The sequence below is a fragment of the Ranitomeya imitator genome, chromosome 2 (assembly GCF_032444005.1).
Source record: "Ranitomeya imitator isolate aRanImi1 chromosome 2, aRanImi1.pri, whole genome shotgun sequence".
In the NCBI taxonomy this organism is placed as follows: Eukaryota; Metazoa; Chordata; class Amphibia; order Anura; family Dendrobatidae; genus Ranitomeya; species Ranitomeya imitator.
In genome coordinates, this window is record NC_091283.1 from 110,542,904 (window position 1) to 110,563,999 (window position 21,096).

At 43.7% G+C, this 21,096-nt stretch overlaps 1 protein-coding gene across 2 annotated transcripts in view; it reads left to right on the forward strand.

Moving 5' to 3' along the window:
- The window catches only part of LOC138662044 (synaptotagmin-like protein 2), a 184,540-nt gene that overhangs the window by 74,277 nt on the left and 89,167 nt on the right, over window positions 1–21,096 (forward strand). The window contains exons 1-3 of one of the 2 annotated variants that reach the window (XM_069747150.1): window positions 1,107–1,312; window positions 1,672–2,088; window positions 12,211–12,362. In XM_069747150.1, coding sequence (XP_069603251.1) covers window positions 1,967–2,088; window positions 12,211–12,362 — 274 coding nt within the window. In that variant the 5' untranslated portion in view covers window positions 1,107–1,312; window positions 1,672–1,966. Of the gene's footprint in view, window positions 1–1,106; window positions 1,313–1,671; window positions 2,089–12,210; window positions 12,363–21,096 lie in introns of those variants that run through there. The other variant, XM_069747151.1, reaches the window with a different exon arrangement.

Consider the following 21,096-nt stretch of genomic DNA (forward strand, 5'->3'; position numbering starts at 1 on the left):
TGGATGTACATGGACCATTCTTACTTATACTAAGTACTGTATACTGGGAATACCCCCGAAGACATGACATTTTGGAGACGTGCTGACCAATGCGGCTGGGATAAAGTCCCACATTATCTTGCATTCGCTCATTTTTCTACTTTTTAAAGCTGTTTGCTTGCTGCCCAACACCTGCCACCTATTTGCTGGAGCCATCGTCTTCGAATCAGCATTCTGTACTTGAATACCCATGCTGCGACAGTGTACGTTGTCGATGTTGGGTTATTGGTGCCTTATCTGGCACACAAGGCCATAGCTTATTGTGTATACAAAATAATTACCAAAGTGAAAAGCTGACAGAGAGGTAATTGGAATTATTAGCGGTAGTTCAAGTCAGGGAAGCATGCCCGAATATATGAGCGTTCACATTCATGTTCAATTCCTGTTATGCATTCACGTCCTGGTCATCTAGTGTGAATGCGAATACATGTCAATGAGAGCCACCAACTGAAATCAGACATTTGTGATCGTCTTCTCTCCTGATCATCAATCGGTCGCTGCTCTCATACACACTAGACCGTCATTCGAACACGTCGATACCGACAGGTTTGGCCGTAATTAGTCTGTGTATTGGGCCTTAAGAAGGGTTCACACATATGCAGGAAAATCAGTAATCACTGGAGCAGTCAATCACTAAAATACAGAACACTACCACTGACAAACAGGACAATCAGTCTCTCCCCAGACTGAAATGGCTGATAACAGGGAACAATAGCTTACGTCCAACTGCACAACAAATGAAGATAAGACTTGAGGTTTTGTTAGGGAAACAATGTAGCTGCCTGTGCACAATAGAAAGCTGTAAATGGATCACAATATGCACCGAAATTAGTATGTATGTTGTGATTCAGCCTGAGAGACAAAAAGCTGTAATAGTTCTATTTCTGTAACCTTTTCTATGCCAAGCTACAATAACAGGCACTCCTGGCTCCTTTCCAGCTGTTATTCGCTATAGCTTTAAGGGAACTGGACTGGCTAAGGTCAGGAATCTATAGTAGCTCACCGGCTGTCAGTGTGTCCACAAAGGGTTGTGTCACTATGTATTTCTGGCCGTGCCCCCGGGGTATGATGAGTAAAAGGGTGGCTGGAATTATTGGTGTGCACGATGGTAAAGGAAAGTGGTAGGACAGGTAGACACTCCCATCTGCAGTTTATTTCTGCTCTCGAGACCGGAGCCACGAAGAACATATGGACTGGTAGCATGTTGTGCCCACTCTGACTTGCACTGGCTTCCTGAGTCTACCTGGGATCATGTTCTGAACCAAAGCTCCAGGTAACCTTGGAATTTGACTAATGACCTCCGCTTTGTTCTGGCCACAAGCTCTACGCTCCATGTTTACACAGTTCTGTTTTCTTCTAAATCGGCACGTCCTGTCCGTCCGGTGTTTGCTTTTCCCGTGCTCTCACCTTAAAGAGCAGATACGACCGCATACGTTACCTTGGCTGAATCTGCCCGCACCACTGGAATAAGTAGGGTTCTGTAGCTTTCTTTGGAACGAGTACCGACGAGTAAATATCCGCCCCCACAGTACACATTCACTTGCCATATGTCATGATGATCTAAATCTAGAAAATCTTTATTTCTTCTGAGCGTCAACCAGTCCAGTTTTACAACTCTTGTTTTCTTCACAGGAAAAACTGTGACGTCTGAAATGGACCCTAAACCCTATTACTACAGACAATGGGGACCACTGTAGTCTGCTGGTGTGACTTGGAAACACTCTGACTGCACTGGGGAAAGTGGATGGAAATTATCCTTCATTACTTTTGGATAGCAACTAAATTGAGAAGATGAAGCTGCCAAATTTCCACATGTTCAGCTCCTGCTAACGACGTTCTTCAGAGAGAAGTCGTCCTGTCGTCTGGTCCCTCCATGGTTAAACTTGACCAACTGGATTTTAACTAGTCATTTCTGTTGGTGTTTGCAATGAAGAACAGCTCGGGCACCATGCTGGACCTCAGCTTCTTGACGGATGACGAGTATGACAAACTCATGAAAGTCCTGCAAAGAGATGCTGAGCTGCAGAAGAAGGACAGTGACCGCATCAGGTAGGACCCTACTGTACATACTGATCACCGGGCTGCAACATCCCATCACAAAGACAGTGTTACTCAGATCCTATCCTGCAGTACCTGCTGAACATGAGTAGAGTTAACCCTTCACCAGTCAACAAGTTAGGAAAGCAGCAACATATACTGTAATGTCATAAGCATCGAAGAGGTCTACTACTTTTGATAAACTCCTTTGTTTTCCCTTCTATGTACAGTAAAGTAATTATTGCAGGATATCCTTGTAGTAGTTATTGCGGCTTATTCTTCTAAAATGCATGTAAAATGAAGTAAAAAAATGAGATGTAGTATGTGTAGACAGTATAGACTGTCTATACATTGTACAGTATAGGCTTTGAATATCCCACAGTACCCCAAGTGTATGCTTCTGAAGCAATATCTATAGATATAGGGGAGGGTTAGCGCTCTAATTTTGCACCCTCCAGACACACACCTGAACTGGTTAGGTAGTGTGTGTGAGGGTATGTATGTGTGTGTGTATATAAAATATATATATATATATTTATATACAATGTGTCTATAGTGTATGCATATAGATAGATATAGATACAGGTTCTTCTCACAAAATTAGAGTATCATCAAAAAGTTAATTGATTTGAGTTCTTCAATACAAAAAGTGAAACTCGTATATTATATAGAGTCATTACAGAGTGATCTATTTCACGTGTTTATTTCTGTTAATGTTAATGATTATTAGTGATGAGCAAGTGTACTCGTTGCTCGGGTGGTCTCAGAGTACTTATGACCACCCGAAAACCCAAAAGTCATTATCTCAGTAAATTAGAATACTTTATAACACCAGCTTGAAAAATGATTTTAAAATCCGAAATGTTGGCCTACTGAAATGTATGTTCAGTAATGCACTCAATACTTGGTCGGGGCTCCTTTGGCATCAATTACTGCATCAATGTGGCATGGCATGGAGGCGATCAGCCTGTGGCACTGCTGAGGTGTTATGGAAGCCCAGGTTGCTTTGATGGCAGCCTTCAGCTCGTCTGCATTATTGGGTCTGGTGTCTCTCATCTTCCTCTTGACAATACCATATGGGGTTAAGGTCAGGCGAGTTTGCTGGCCAATCAAGCACAGTGATACTGTTGTTTGTAAACCAGGTATTGGTACTTTTGGCAGTAAGGACAGGTGCCAAATCCTGCTGGAGAATGAAATTTCCATCTCCAAAAATCTCTTGTCGGCAGAGGGAAGCATGTAGGTCTCTAAAATTTCCTGGTAGACGGTTGCGCTAACTTTGGTCTTGATATAACACAGTGGACCTACACCAGCAGATGACATGGCTCCCCAAACCATCACTGATTGTGGAAACTTCACACTAGACCTCAAGCCGCTTGGATTGTGGCCTCTCCACTCTTCCTCCAGACTCTGGTACCTTGATTTCCAAAGTCTAGTGTGACGTTTCCACTGTCCAAATTGTTGGCACCCTTGAAATTGTTCTAGAAAGTGAAGTATTTATCCCAGAAAATTATTGCAATTATATATGTTTTTTTTATACACGTTTATTTCCTTTGTGTTTATTGGAACAACACAACAAATGGTCCAGAGAAAATTATTTGCACCTCCTTTCCAAAATTGTGGGTCAACAACCTTATTTCAAGCATGTGATGCTCGTTCAAACTCACCTGTGGCAAGTAACTGGTGTGGGCAATATGAAAATCACACCTGAAACCAGATTAAAAGGGGAGATGTTGACGCAATCTTTTCATTGTGTGTGCCACACTAAGCATGGAGAACAGAAAGAGACCTGTCTGAGGACTTGAGAACCAAAATTGTTGAAAAATATTAACAATGTCAAGTTTACTAGTCCATCTCCAGAGATTTTGATGTTCCATTGTCCACGGTGTGCAAGAAATTTACAATCCATGGCATTGTAGCCAATGTCCCTGGGTCGCAGAGAAAATTTGATTAAAAGGTTCCAACACAGAACAGTCTGGATGGTGGATAAGCAGCCTTGGGCCATGTTCACACAGTGCGTTTTTTACTGCGGAACCGCAGCGGTTTTGCCACTGCGGTTCCGCAGCTGTTTTCCATGCAGGGTACATAACAATGTAACCCTATGGAAAACAGTCACTGCTGTGCACATGATCCGTAATTTCGTTTAAAAAGCCGCGCAGAATAGCTGCGGCAAAAAAGAAGGAGCATGTCACTTCTTTTTCCTGAACCGCAGCGGTTCTGCACCCATAGACCTCCATTGTGAGGTCAAAATCGCAGTAAAACCCGCAGATCAAAAATATATCTGCGGGTTTTACTGCGATTTGATGTGCAGAACCGCTGCAGCAGGAAGTGCGGGGGAGCGGGCGGAAGTGCGTGGGCGGAGTGTGGCTGCCCCCCCGTGCTCCGATCCCGCCCCCCGTGCTCCGATGCCCCCCCCCAGTGCTCCGATGCCCCCCGTGCCCTAATCTCCCCCCCTTATACTTACCCGGCGTCCCGGTGTCCGTCCGGCCGTCTTCTCCCTGGGCGCCGCCATCTTGCAAAATGGCGGGCGCATGCGCAGTGCGCCCGCCGAATCTGCCGGCCGGCAGATTCGCTCCAAAGTGCATTTTGATCACTGAGATATAATCTATCTCAGTGATCAAAATAAAAAAATAGTAAATGACACCCCCCCACACTTTGTCACCCCCATTGGTAGGGACAATAACAAAATTAAGAATTTTTTTTTTTTTTTCACTAAGGTTAGAATAGGGGTAGGGGTAGGGTTAGGGGTAGGGTTAGGGTTAGGGGTAGGGTTAGGGGTAGGGTTAGGGTTAGGGGTAGGGTTAGGGGTAGGGTTAGGGTATTTTCAGCCATTTTAGCCCTAAAAAGCTTCCTAGGAAACACACAGTCTCTGCATAGAAAACTGCATAAAAAAAGGATAAAAAAACGCATCAAAAAACGCATCAAAAAACGCATCAAAAAAGGACAAAAAAAGGACCAAAAAAAGGACCTGCGTTTTCTGCCAAGAGCTGCAGTTTTTTAAAAAAACTGTCCTGAAAAAAAAAGGATGGAAATCCTGAACGTGTGAACATACCCTTAAGGTACCTTCACACTGAATGATATCGCTAGCGATCCGTGACGTTGCAGCGTCCTGGCTAGCGATATCGTTCAGTTTAACACGCAGCAGCGATCAGGATCCTGCTGTGATGTCGTCGGTCGCTGCAGAAAGTCCAGCACTTTATTTCGTCGCTGGACTCCCTGCAGACATCGCTGAATCGGCGTGTGTGACGCCGATTCAGCGATGTCTTCACTGGTAACCAGGGTAAACATTGGGTTACTAAGCGCAGGGCCGCGCTTAGTAACCCGATGTTTACCCTGGTTACCAGCGTAAAAGTTAAAACAAACAAACACTACATACTTACCTTCCGCTGTCTGTCCCCCGCTGTGCTTCTCTGCACTGGCTGTGAGCGCCGGCCAGCCGGAAAGCAGAGCGGTGACGACACCGCTCTGCTTTCCGGCCGCTGTGCTCACAGTCAGTGCAGGAAAGCACAGTGCCGGGGACAGACAGCGAAGGTAAGTATGTAGTGTTTGTTTTACTTTTACGATGGTAACCAGGGTAAACATCGGGTTACTAAGCGCGGCCCTGCGCTTAGTAACCCGATGTTTACCCTGGTTACCGGCATCGTTGGTCGCTGGAGAGCTGTCTGTGTGACAGCTCTCCAGCGACCAAACAGCGACGCTGCAGCTGTCGACATCGTTGTCGGTATCGCTGCAGCGTCGCTGAGTGTGAAGGTACCTTTAATCAAGTTTCAAAGAAATTCTAGCTGTCCTGCAGGCTTGGGGTGTGTCAGTGTCAGCCCAAATTATCTGTAGACATTTGAATGAAATGAAATGCTATGGCAGGAGACCCAGGAGGACCCCGCTGCTCACACAGACATAAAAAAGTAGACTAGAAACATATAGAAAGATAACAAGGACACGTAACACAAAGTTCTAACAAAATATATCCATTAACCCCTATCTGACCTCGGACGGGATAGTACGTTTTTTTGGTCGCCGCGACATTGCATTAAAATGCAATAACGGGCGATCAAAAGAACGTATCTGCACCGAAATGCTATTATTAAAAACGTCATCTCGGCCCGCAAAAAATAAGCCCTCAACCGACCCCAGATCACGAAAAATAGAGACGCTACGGGTATCGGAAAATGGCACCATTTTTTTTTTTTTTTTTTAGCAAAGTTTGGAATTTTTTTTCACCACTTAGATAAAAAATAACCTAGTCATGTTAGGTGTCTATGAACTCGTACTGACCTGGAGAATCATAATGTCAGGTCAGTTTTAGCATTTAGTGAACCTAGCAAAAAAGCCAAACAAAAAACAAGTGTGGGATTGCACTTTTTTTGCAATTTCACCGCACTTGGAATTTTTTTCCCGTTTTCTAGTACACGACATGCTAAAACCAATGATGTCGTTCAAAAGTACAACTCGTCCCGCAAAAAATAAGCCCTCACATGGCCAAATTGACGGAAAAATAAAAAAGTTATGGCTCTGGGAAGGAGGGGAGTGAAAAACGAACACTGAAAAACGAGAAATCCCAAGGTCATGAAGGGGTTAAGGAACAATGAACTATGTGTCCATTAAAGGGAAATAAACCGTTAGAAGGTCCAGTGCAGTAGAGAATAAGAACATACAAGAAAGAAGCACATAAGGAACCAGGATAGAGTAAAATAGTGTTTATTTATCAAAACATTTAAAACATTGTTTAAATAACAATAAAGAGGGTAAACCGGGAACTAACTATGATTCACTGTAGGTACTTTTTGGTTTGTCTTTCTTTACCTCGGACCTGTGGTCCCATTTTATGGCTAGGTGCACACGTAGGAAATGTGGTGCAGAATTTTCTGCACAAAATCCGTATCTCCTGGCAGAATCTGCAGCTGTGGATTTGCTGCGGTTTTTATGCGGATTTTGTGCGGATTTGCTGCGGAACTGATGCGGATTTTGTGCGGATTTTATGCAGTTTTTGCCACTGCGGATTTCTATCATGGAAGGGTGCAGAAACGCTGCAGATCCGCACAAAAGAAGTGACATGCACTTCTTTTAAATCCGCTGCAATTCCGCACTGATTTTTCCGCACCATCTGCACAACTTTATTTTTTTACCCATTGATTTACATTGTACTGTACATCACAGTGCGGATCTGCAGCGTTTTTGCGCGGAAAAATCCGTTGCGGATCCGCAGCAAATCCGCATCGTGTGCACATAGCCTATTGGTGACTTTCATTGCCTGTTTACCCTCTTTACTCTGCTCTGTATTTTTATTGTTATTTAAACAGTGTTTTAAATGTTTTGATAAATAAAAACTATTTTACCCTATCCTGGGTCCTTATGTGCTTTTTTTCTTGTATGTATATATATATATATATATATATATATATATATATATATATATATATATATATATATATATATATATATATATATATATATATATATAATTATAATTGTCTAAGGGGTACTTCCGTCTGTCTGTCTGTAACGGAAATCCCGCGTCGCTGATTAGCCGGCCGCGACCAATCAGCGACGGGCACAGTCCGGCCGAGAGTTAGTCCCTCCCTACTTCCGTCCAGTCAGTGCCAGTCGCCCGCTCCATACTCCCCTCCAGTCAGCGCTGACACAGGGTTTTAATGGCAGCATTAACGGACCGCATTATGCCGTGGGTAACGCACTCCATTAACGCTGCTATTAACCCTGTGTGACCAACTTTTTACTATTGATGCTGCATATGCAGCATCAATAGTAAAAAGATCTAATGTTAAAAATAATAAAAAAGCAAAAAACCTGCTATTCTCACCTTCCGTCGTCCGTAGATGCGCGCGCGGCTGCCGCCAGCTTCCGTTCCCAGGGATGCATTGCGAAATTACCCAGAAGTCTTAGCGGTCATCTGGGTAATTTCGCAATGCATCGCTGGGAACGGAAGCTGACGGCAGCAGCGCGCCCATCGGGACAGCTTCGCTGGACGCCGGCGGGTGAGTATATAACTATTTTTTCTTTTAATTATTTTTTTTAACAGGGATATGGTGCCCACACTGCTATATACTACATGGGCTGTTATATACTGCGTGGCTGCTATATACTACGTGGCCAGTGTTATATACTGCGTGGGCTGTGTTATATACTGCGTGGGCTGTGTTATATACTATGTGGGCTGTGTTATATACTATATGGGCTGTGTTATATACTGCGTGGGCTGTGCTATATATTACGTGGCCAGTGTTATATACTGCGTGGCTGCTATATACTACGTGGGCAGTGTTACATACTACGTGGGCTGTGTTATATACTGCCTGGCCTGTATTATATACTGCGTGGGCTGTGTTATATACTGCATGGGCTGTGTTATATACTATGTGGGCTGTGTTATATACTGCGTGGGCTGTTATATACTATGTGGGCTGTGTTATATACTATGTGGGCTGTGTTATATACTGCGTGGCTGCTATATACTACATGGGCAGTGTTACATACTACGTGGGCTGTGTTATATACTGCCTGGCCTGTATTATATACTACGTGGGCTGTGTTATATACTGCGTGGACTGTGCTATATACTACGTGGGCAGTGTTATATACTACGTGGCTGTGTTATATACTGCGTGTCTGCTATATACTACTTGGGCAGTGTTACATACTACGTGGGCTGTGTTATATACTGCGTGGGCTGTGTTATGTATTGCGTGGGCTGTGTTATATACTGCGTGAGCTGTGTTATATACGGCGTGGGCTGTTATATACTGTGTGGGCTGTTATATGCTACGTGGCGGTGTTATATACTGTGTGTCTGCTATATACTACATGGCTCCTATATACTATGTGGCCTGTGCTATATACTATGTGGCTGCTATATACATGCAGTTTAGTATGGAGGGTGGCAGCTCTATTTGTAGCACTAAAGCACCTTATCTCCCATGCAAGCTAGTCCCCTGATGATCCTGCTTGCAAAGAAACGCGTTGGGACCTGGAAATAGGGAGAGTGCAGGGCATGTTATACCTTAGGGGTAGATGTGGATTGTCCTTGTAAGGGCAGGAGCTCGGGGATTGAAATTTATTGATAGCCCCCCAGGGACTGACAGGGAATTGTCTCCTGATGCTGTGGCTTGAAGGATTTCTCCAGCTAAGCGAATTGGGGCTCCACCTTAGCTATCCTCGGCAATTGGTGAGATTGTTCCAATATTACATTTGTGTACATGTCTTTTCCAATTGATCTTACCCCTCCCTTTGTTTTGTGATAACTGCTAATACTAAGGGTACTGTCACACAGTGGCATTTTGATCGCTACGACGGCACGATTCGTGACGTTCCAGCGATATAGTTACGATCTCGCAGTGTCTGACACGCTCCTGCGATCAGGGACCCCGCTGAGAATCGTACGTCGTAGCAGATCGTTTGAAACTTTCTTTCGTCGTCTAGTGTCCCGCTGTGGCGCATGATCGCATGGTGTAACAAAGGTGTGCACGATATTGTATACGATGTGCGCATAGTAACCAACGGCTTCTACATCGCACATAGGTCATGAAATTATCGCTCCAGCGTCGTACATTGCAAAGTGTGACAGCAGTCTACGACGCTGGAGCGATATTGTTACGATGCTGGAGCGTCACGGATCGTGCCGTCGTAGCGATCAAAATGCCACTGTGTGACGGTACCCTAATGCAACCAAGGTTATCTGTTTATCTGTATTGGCACTTGATAAATGCTTCTTCTACAGGCATTATCACCATTTAATCAGGTACCTTGGGTTGAGTGATAGGACACTGGACCACTGCCAGCGTCTGCACAAAAATCTTGTATAAGTACTAAATTTTGTATGGCACGTCCCCTGCAGGGTATACCCAGTAGTACTTTTTTATCAATACACTTTTTTTTGGGTGACTATATACATACATACATATTCTAGAATACCCGATGCGTTAGAATCGGGCCACCATCTAGTGTTCTTATAAAAAGCTAGACTGCAGTTTGCCAAAATGTACGTGAGTAAGCCAAAATACTTCTTGGAAAGTGTCTTGTGAACAGATAAGACAAGATAGAGCTTTTTGGTAAAGCACATTATTCTACTGTTTACTGAAAACGGAATGAGGCCTACAAAGAAAAGAACACAGTACCTACAGTCAAATATGGTGGAGGTTCTTAGATTTGTTGCTGCCTCTGGCACAGGATGCATTGACTGTATGCAACGCATCGTGAAATCTGATGATTACCAAAGGATTTGGGGCATGCAATGTAGGGTCCAGTGTCAGAAAGCTGGAATTGCATCATGGGTCTTCCAGCAGGACAATGACACCAAACATCAAGAAGCATCCTTAAATGGATGGAAACAAAGCGCTGGAGAGTTCTGAAGTGGTCAACAATGAGTCCGGATCTAAATCACATTGAACACCTGTGTGGATAGATGTTAAAATTGCTGATGGGAGGTGGTGCCTTCAAATATGAGAGACCTGGAGCAGATTGCAAAATAAGAGTCGTCCAAAATTCCAGTTGAGAGTTGGGAGAAGCTTGATGATGGTTATAGGAAGCGACTGATTTCAGTTATTTATTCCAAAGGGTGAGCAACCAGATCTTAAGTTGAGGGTGCCAACAATTTTGTTCTGTCCATTTTTGAGGTTTTCTGTGAAATTCTGTCCAATTTTCCTTTTTCTCTCTATTTTTTGTGTTGTTCCAATATACACAAAGGAAATAAACATGTGTATAACAAAACATGTGTAATTGCAATCATATTCTGGGAAAAAGACTTCATTTTCTGGAACAATTTAAAGGCTGCCAACACTTTCGGCCATAACTGTATATATAAATTGTTTGTGTTCCAGATAGTTTGATTAGGAATATCTCGACAAAAGAGAGGCAAAATTAAACAAAATGAAACAGTAAATCCAAAAAGTTTTATTTTGCTCTGCACTACCTATTACATCGTGTGTCTGTCCAGTTCAAGATGAAAAATTTGGTGAAGGGTCCTCTTTTATCCCCTTAACAACATATGACGTTCAGGGTACACCATATGTCACCCCCTCGCGAGCCCGCATTTTGCCGGCAGATGATGGCTGTGTGCTGATAGCTCCCTCTTTCATCATTGATTGCAACTGTATTTGCTTCCAGGATGTGGATAAAGTTGAAAGCGTGATGCCGGATGGGGGGAAGGCAAGGTGCCAACACTGGCTCCGGGTCCCCCCACTCACGGGCCCCATAGGGCCACGTGGTCTGCCCTCTATAAGTTGTACATCACTGGATATTAGGTGACAAATGGATAATATCTTTTGGAATAATCTTGCAGCAAAAGATCATTCATGGACGAAAGAAAGATCGTGAAAGATCTTTAAGTCATAAAAGGGAAGAGTCAGACACTAGCTGGACTGGCCAGCAGCTCTCTCAACCTGAGTGTGACAGCAGAATACCAATGCATGCTGTCACGCTTGGGTTGAGAGAGCTGCCTGTCAGTCCAAGCATTGCTTTGCTCTCCTCCCATCAGCCTAAGGTGTTTTAGAGTTGGATGTTGCCTGCCATTAAAATTGTAGGCCTTCAGCCCGAGAAATGAGTGTAAGGATGGGCTCCCATCAAAGGGGTTATGCCTTGTCGCAGCTCATGGGCTTTCATGAATTGGTCAATTTGTGCACTAAGTACCTTCATTTTTAACATTTTCTGTACCAGTAATGCAGTTCCAGTTTCATATATTCAATGTTTGCACATTATAACATTTCAGACTGCAGCTGTATTTTCTTAGTTTGCTAAAACAATCATTCCCTATTAAGAATTCAGCCAATCAACCATAATTTTTTGGCTTAAATTGTCCCAATTTAGACTTTCTATGGAACCCTTTAGATTTGACACTCGTTTGCGAATTCCTTCTTTCTATAATCAAATAACAGATCAAGAGTAAAAATAAAAAAATAAAAAATAATGTGTATTGTTTGGCCATATTAATACCAACTTCCTCCTATCTCTGTCACAGAAAGCTACTTTTTATGAACTTGCAAACAGCAGATTCCACATTTATTATATTGTTTTTATATTGTGATATTACTGTACATATGTTAATTTAGGGGAAGGCAGAAGAAAGTAAATGCATCGATAGATATGGATTTGGATACTGTTGGGTAGAACGTTTTTTTTTTTCTCATTTAGACGTCTACAGGGATCTTTGAAAGATGAAAAAAAGAAAAAATTTGTGACTGGAGAGTGGTTTCATGATGTGAAGTGTCGACGCTTCCAAGAGGAGTTACAAGGCTCTGACTTACTTAGAGCTTCAATTCGGAGGAAGCGGAATCCAAGTCAAAGTAAGTGCGACAGGCAGCAAGGGCAACAATGGTCATGTAGTGTCAAGGGTTTGATATTTTGTTTCCTGGTAAGATATATGTTTTAATTGATTATTACTTGATATTTTGGTTTAACGGGGTTGTCTGGACTTAGGCTACAAGTCTGCCGTCTTGTGAATCCTCACATCCTACATATTACACGCTGTGAGGAATCTCAGGTGCTGGCACCAGTAGTGGCGGTGCATGCCAAGTATGCTATTTGCATATATGTAGTCATGGGCTTACCTGATGGGCATGGATTTGTTGTGAGGCTGGAGAAGTCTAGTCAGAATGTGTCTGGAAATATGCAAATCTCATACTTGCTGTCACATAACCTTTCGCTCGTGGCGCAAGCAGCGGAGAATCCTCACAGTGTGCAGTGTGCATGCTGTTAGGGTTCACAAGTAGTATAAGGCCGAAAAACTCCTTTAAACTTAATTGAAACTATTCTCGACATGTCCGCGCAGTGGATGAGTTAGATTTTCTGGTCTTGTTGTCTAGGTCGTGTTCAGTGTTTTCTTTCAGAGTAATCGACATATGAATGCAAATGCTGGAAATACTATTTGGATAGGTTGGAGAAAATTATGTTTCATGATGTAAGGGGAACCTGTCGGTTGAATCCTGATGCCCAAGCCGCGGGCAGCATGAGTCAGAGCCTGGCTGATCGACCGCCGGCAGGTTTATTTTTCTCTGAAATGGCGTTAGATCTAGAGTTTATTTAATGCTGTCTGACTAATGCCATATATCCAGAAATGCCCCCAGAAACATTGCCACAAGCAAGGACCAATTGTAGTTTTTAGTCCTTTCCAGTTCCCAGTTCAGACTGGGCCTGTGCCAGTATAAACAGTACCTTGCTGTGCTATGTTATGTTTGTTAGCCTCCTCCTATGTTTGCCCAGATCAGGTGACTTTCGAACTAAGCAGGAAGTTGTTAAACCAAAGTCCTGGAGAGGATTAGCTTCACTGGTAACGCTGACAAAGTGATGACATTTTAACCCATAAGGCAAAATATTTCTGCTGTTCTGCAGTTTTAGAAAAATATTCAGTAAACTCCTGGTAAATATCTGCATTTTGCCCTTCTTACATGTTTTTGTGAAAACTTAATCTCATAGTTTTGAAAAAGGCTCACATGGATAGGCAAATTGGCAACAAATTTCTCTTAAAGTGGGTTTCCGGCCTTCGGTTATGAGTAGGCAGTCACTCTATTCTCACATTGAGCTCACGGTACGCTGTGAGGATTCTCTGGTGCCGGCGGTGGGCGCGTGATAGCAAGTATGTGATTTGCATACATACGGTCACATGCCGACTGGCTGTGCCTGGCCTCGATCAATGCAATTGTTTTGAGAGAGGCTGGACACTGTCTAGTCGGAATGTGTCTGAAAGTATGAAAATTGCTCCTGGTGTCGGTACTGGAGAACCCTCACAGCGCGCAGTGTGTGCGATGTGAGGATTCACAAGTCTGAAGTCACGTAGAGGGACTGCAGATATGTAGCCTAAATCTGGACAACCCCTTTAATAAATATAGTACAGACCAAAAGTTTGGACACACGTTCTCATTTAAATATTTTTCTGTATTTTCATGACTATGAAAATTGTACATTCACATTGAAGGCATCAAAACTATGAATTAACACGTGGAATTATATACTTAGCAAAAAAGTGCAAAACAACTGAAAATATGTCTTATATTCTAGGTTCTTCAAAGTAGCTACCTTTTGCTTTGATGAATGCTTTGCACACTCTTGGCATTCTCTTGATGAGCTTCAAGAGGTAGTCACCGGGAATGATTTTCGATTCACAGGTGTGCCCTGTCAGGTTTAATAAGTGGGATTTCTTGCCTTATAAATGGGGTTGGGACCATCAGTTGTGTTGTGCAGAAGACTGGTGGATACACAGCTGATGGTCCTACTGAATAGACTGTTAGAATGTGTATTATGGCAAGAAAAAAGCAGCTAAGAAAAACGAGTGGCTATCATTACTTTAAGAAATGAAGGTCAGTCAGTCCGAAAAATTGGGAAAACTTTGAAAGTGTCCCCAAGTGCAGTGGCAAAAACCATCAAGCGCTACAAAGAACCTGGCTCACATGAGGACCGCCCCAGGAAAGGAAGACCGAGAGTCACCTCTGCTTCTGAGGATAAGTTTATCCGAGTCACCAGCCTCAGAAATCGCAGGTTAAAAGCAGCTCAGATTAGAGACCAAGTCAATGCCACACAGAGTTCTAGCAGCAGACACATCTCTACAACAACTGTTAAGAGGAGACTTTGTGCAGCAGACCTTCATGGTAAAATAGCTGCTAGGAAACCACTGCTAAGGACAGGCAATAAGCAGAAGAGACTTGTTTGAGCTAAAGAACACAGGGAATGGACATTAGATCAGTGGAAATCTGTGCTTTGGTCTGATGAATCCAAATTTGAGATCTTTGGTTCCAACCACTGTGTCTTTGTGCGATGCAGAAAAGGTGAACGGATGGATTCTACATGCCTGGTTCCCACCGTGTAGCATGGAGGAGGAGGTGTGATGGTGTGGGGGTGTTTTGCTGGTGACACTGTTGGCGATTTATTCAAAATTGAAGGCATACTGAACCAGCATGGCTACCCCAGCATCTTGCAGCGGCATGCTATTCCATCCGGTTTGCGTTTAGTTGGACCATCATTTATTTTTCAACAGGACAATTACCCCAAACACACCTCCAGGCTGTGTAAGGGCTATTTGACCAAGGAGGAGAGTGATGGGGTGTTATGCCAGATGACCTGGTCTCCACAGCCACCAGACCCAATCAAGATCAAGTCACCCAATCGAGATGGTTTGGGCTGAGCTGGACCGCAGAGTGAAGGAAAGAGGGCCAACAGGTGCTAAGCATCTCTGGGAACTCCTTCAAGATTGTTGGAAGACCATTCCCAGTGACTACCTCTTGAAGCTCATCAAGAGAATGCCAAGAGTGTGCAAAGCAGTCATCAAACAAAAGGTGGCTACTTTGAAGCACCTAGAATATAAGACATAATTTCAGTTGTTTCACACTTTTTTGTTAAGTATATAATTCAACATGTGTTAATTCATAGTTTTGATGCCTTCAGCGTGAATGTACAATTTTCATAGTCATGAAAATACAGAAAAATCTTTAAATGAGAAGGTGTGTCCAAACTTTTGGTCTGTACTGTAAGTCACATTTTACTCCCAGTATACAATTTACTAAGACTGGCAAATTCAATTTTTGCTGTCAGCATTTTGTGAGTGACAATTACATTACATTTGTGACATCCTAATATTCCCAACCATGTGTGAGCAACATTTCACCGCACATAGAGATCTGGAACAGATTCTGCAATAGATTAATCAGATGCATAGGTAGATTATAAAAGCAGAAATAAAAACCAATAACCAAGTAAGTAATATAAATCTGCTGCATAAATGATAATTTTGTCCATATTTGCTTTGTCCCATATCACACATCGGTGAAGTGAGGCTGATGTCAAGTAATTGGTAGAAAACATTTGTTGTATGGATCAGTAAATCTGCAGTTGTCTGCAATAGTTTGCCTTTTGATATAGAGTGATATACAAAGCATGTGGGCAGTAAACAAGGCCCTAGAACAGAGTATATTGAAGCCCAAAAAGTGTATTATTGAAATACATACAAATAAGAATGCATTTGTTCTTCACACTCTTTGTGTATCGTATATGATTGTTGAGTCTTAGCCCTCATCTTTAATGTTGTGCATCTTTGGTGAGGATTAATTTCAGTGTATACTATTGAACTAGAAATCAGATATTCACTTGGAAATGTTATGTAACCACTATCATTGCTGATTTGGAAAACTTGTGGTTTGGGGGCACAAAAAAATACATGAAAAAGCTGTCTGTCCCTGTAATGAGTTCCCCAGTCACCCACTGTTATCTTTTTTTTTTACATTTCATCCACCTTAAAGGGGTTTTTCCACTAACACAGTACATTTTATTGAATAGATCTTGGAATAAAAATATGTTACACAATTGCATGTGTTAAAAAAAAAAAATGTTCCTGTGCGGAGATAATCTTATAAATGTGCCCCTGACTGTGTAATGGCTGTGTCTGACCGTACAGGGACATGGGCTGATCATACCACAGCTCCTGGCCAGGGGAGGAGGCAAAAGAGTAAACTGACCTTGCAGCACAGGATCACAGCTGATTCTTTCTTTGAAGTGAAACCTTATTTAAAAACAGGCAGAGAAATGTTTTACCTCACAGAAGGAATCAGCTGTGATCCCATGTTGTCCTGTCTGTACACGAACGTTGAAGTGACAGGAAAAAGACTGGCACATCCAAACTAGTGTGAATAGGTGCATACCAGGAGCAGCTACCTCCATATACAATATACAAGGAAAGGTTGCACTCTATCGCGCCAAAGCATGTCTAATATGAAATACATGAAATAAGCATAGCAAAATGGCTTTTGAACATTAGGAAAAATATTTGAGAGACACTTTGCACCTGTTCTTGTATATTGTACACTAACGTTGGCGTCCTCTCCTGGCCAGGAGCTGTGGTATGATCAGACCATGTTCCTGCACAGTCAAACATGATCATGAAGTGGGCAAACACTTTTTCACATCACAGTATATTGTGTTGTGATGTGTTCTTGTGTGATGTATTATGACATAGCGTAAGGTATAGTATAAGTATTGATGATAGCATAATATAATGTGTATACTATGTAGGATAAAGATAATGTAATGCATAGTGTTATCAGATAATTGACTATAAGAAAGTGTTTTATAGGGAAGTTCTGCCCAGCAACAGACAGCAGGGTACGTGAAAGTTAAGATTTTGGACTAGCCAGCAGTGCAAGGGGCTAGTGCCAGGGAAAGCGGCCTTCTACCTAATAGTTAGTCAGATAGGAGTTATAGTTTGGAGAGTAACAAGTGTGCTGTGCTGCTAAGGGGTGATCCACAGCATAGAGATGCACAGACAGGGATAGTGAGATCCTGAAGAGAATTGCTGATGATGGGTGACCTTCTGTGAGGCATTGTAGGACAAGACTCCGAGTCATGAAAAACCAAAGAGCTTGCTAGTTCTGAAGGTACTGGACCTAAACAGGACTGAGAGTGTAGGACTAGTGGGGCTCCCGAGTACTAGATCCAGAGCATTCCTAGTGATAGGACGTGGAACCGCTGAGCGATTGGAGCGAAACTCACTGATCATGACCCTGGCATAGAAGCTGGGTTGTGGTGACATAGGATAAAATGGATAAGCTGCAGGGCCCTGGAGTAACCTACAGAGGAAGGATACAGTGGGAAACGATGCCAGGACCCACACTATTTTCCTGTAAAGAGCCAGGGCGTTATGGAGCAGCAGCTTGTCCATAGCTACCGTCCTCGGTCACTTTACACTCCCACTCGCCCTAGTATGTGCTACTCGAAGACTCTCTTGCGGTCAATAATATTATGTCACGCAGTGACTATCACGGTGTGGCTCGACCCAACGGATGGTTGGTCAGCTAACGGCACAGTACACATACAACGGGGATGGTGTAGGTGAGAGGAAGGCCCAACCCGTAGGGAATGGTCACCACCTGAGCTCAAACCCGAGCCTGACCCTGCACTCCCCTAATGCCCTATGTGGGTCCTTCCCCCTGCCGCCGTCAGGATACCTCGTCCCTAACTGTCACCTAACACCTGCCCTGGCTAGTGCACTGGCCGGTGACGGGCACTAGCCGCACCAATGCAGATAATAAACACAAGGGGGAGTGACAGACACCAAAGGGACAAGGTAACAAAAATGTCACTCTTAGCTTTCTCTGCTGCAAAGCACTGCACAGTAGAAGAAAGGCACCAGATCAGCGAACTCAGCAGAAGCACCATTGCACCCAGAGAGCTCCTTACTCCAGCTTGGTCACCACAGATTGCTCTAACACCGACAGTCAGCTGATGCACCAGGTGACCTTTTAAAGGATGGTGGCAGTGGTCACCGCCCACATCAGCTGACCCAGCTGCAATGCAATTACACCAGCTTGCCAGCGGGGACAAAATGACATTACCCCCCATTTGTTCAAAAAGGAAAAAAGGTTTAACACCATGGAACCAGATCTGCCACAAATCCAAAAATGGATCATGACATATTACCTGTGCGAACACTGGCAGGCTTAGAGTACTATAGAGATGGAATGAGTCATATATTATAATATAATCTATCTCCCTGGAATAGCATTGCTCCATCCCCTATGGCTAAAGTAACAAGCTGATAAATTACTTGTCCTGTGAGGAGCCTACAATGTGCTCACCATCCCTCCCTCAGTGTGGCGCGTACATCTCCAGTCACTGTAAGCTTGCCAGGGTCACAGGCCACCCCTCCTATGACATCACCATTCAGACCTCACTACAGAGCTGCTAGCTGAGCTGTTCCAATCACAGACAGGAAAACTCTGTGCTTTGAATGGACTGTAGCAGTAAGTAAGGCACTCTTATGAACTGGAGGTCACATCACCATATGAGACAGCCCAGGAACAGAGGAAACCACTTCTGCCCTTCAGCTTTGTCCAATTGAAAACCTCATATGCGGAAACTAGATGGTGGCCCGATTCTAACGCATCGGGTATTCTAGAATATGTATGTATATAGCAGCCACATAGTATAAAGCACAGGCCACGTAGTATATAGGAGTACTACGTGGCCTGTGGTATATACCATGTGGCTGCCATATACATACATACATATTGTAGAATACCCGATGCGTTAATATAGGCCACGCAGTAAATAACACAGCCCACGTAGTATATAACACAGCCCACACAGTATATAGCAGCCACGCAGTATATAACACAGCCCACGTAGTATGTAACACTGGCTGTTATGTTTGCTAATGACAGGTGTTATGAAGGCAATCCAGAAACACAGTGTGCTTAGCGATCAGAGCGCACACAGTGATCTGACAAATACCCAAAAATACAAGAACGAGCTCTGAGACGTGGAAACTCTGTAGACTGCACACCTGATCCTATCCTAAACACAACTAAAAGCGGCTGTGGATTGCGCCTAACAACTACCTAGGCAACTCGGCACAGCCTAAGAAACTAGCTAGCCTGAAGATAGAAAAATAGGCCTGACTTGCCCCAGAGAAATTCCCCAAAGGAAAAGGCAGCCCCCCACATATAATGACTGTGAGTAAGATGAAAAGACAAAACGTAGGGATGAAATAGATTCAGCAAAGTGGGGCCCGATATTCTAGGACAGAGCGAGGACAGTAAAGCGAACTTTGCAGTCTACAAAAAACCCTAAAGCAAAACCACGCAAAGGGGGCAAAAAAAAACCACCGTGCCGAACTAACGGCACGGCGGTACACCCTTTGCGTCTCAGAGCTTCCAGCAAAACAAAAGACAAGCTGGACAGAAAAAAAGCAACAAAAAAGCAAAAAGCACTTAGCTATACAGAGCAGCAGGTCACAGGAACAATCAGGAGAAGCTCAGATCCAACACTGAAACATTGACAAGGAGCAAGGATAGCAGCATCAGGCGGAGTTAAGTAATGAAGCAGTTAACGAGCTCACCAGAACACCTGAGGGAGGAAGCTCAGAAGCTGCAGTACCACTTGTGACCACAGGAGTGAATTCAGCCACAGAATTCACAACAGTACCCCCCCCTTGAGGAGGGGTCACCGAACCCTCACCAGAGCCCCCAGGCCGACCAGGATGAGCCGCATGAAAGGCACGAACAAGATCGGAAGCATGAACATCAGAGGCAAAAACCCAGGAATTATCTTCCTGAGCATAACCCTTCCATTTAACCAGATACTGGAGTTTCCGTCTAGAAACACGAGAATCCAAAATCTTCTCCACAATATACTCCAATTCCCCCTCCACCAAAACCAGGAGGGCAGGAGGCTCAACAGATGGAACCATAGGTGCCACCTATCTCCGCAACAACGACCTATGGAATACATTATGTATGGAAAAGGAGTCTGGGAGGGTCAAACGAAAAGACACAGGATTGAGAACCTCAGAAATCCTATACGGACCAATAAAACGAGGTTTAAATTTAGGAGAGGAAACCTTCATAGGAATATGACGAGAAGATAACCAAACCAGATCCCCAACACGAAGTCGGGGACCCACACGGCGTCTGCGATTAGCGAAAAGTTGAGCTTTCTCCTGGGACAAGATCAAATTGTCCACTACCTGAGTCCAGATCTGCTGCAACCTATCCACCACAGAATCCACACCAGGACAGTCCGAAGACTCAACCTGTCCTGAAGAGAAACGAGGATGGAACCCAGAATTTCAAAAAAATGGAGAAACCAAGGTAGCCGAGCTGGCCCGATTATTAAGGGCGAACTCAGCCAACGGCAAAAAGGACACCCAATCATCCTGGTCTGCAGAAACAAAACATCTCAGATATGTTTCCAAGGTCTGATTGGTTCGTTCGGTCTGACCATTAGTCTGAGGATGGAAAGCCGAGGAAAAGGATAGGTCAATGCCCATCCTACCACAAAAGGCTCGCCAGAACCTTGAAACAAACTGGGAACCTCTGTCAGAAACAATATTCTCAGGAATGCCATGCAACCGAACCACATGCTGAAAGAACAAAGGTACCAAATCAGAGGAGGAAGGCAATTTAGCCAAGGGCACCAGATGGACCATTTTAGAAAAGCGATCACAGACCACCCAAATGACTGACATCTTTTGAGAAACGGGAAGGTCAGAAATGAAATCCATCGAAATATGTGTCCAAGGCCTCTTTGGGACCGGCA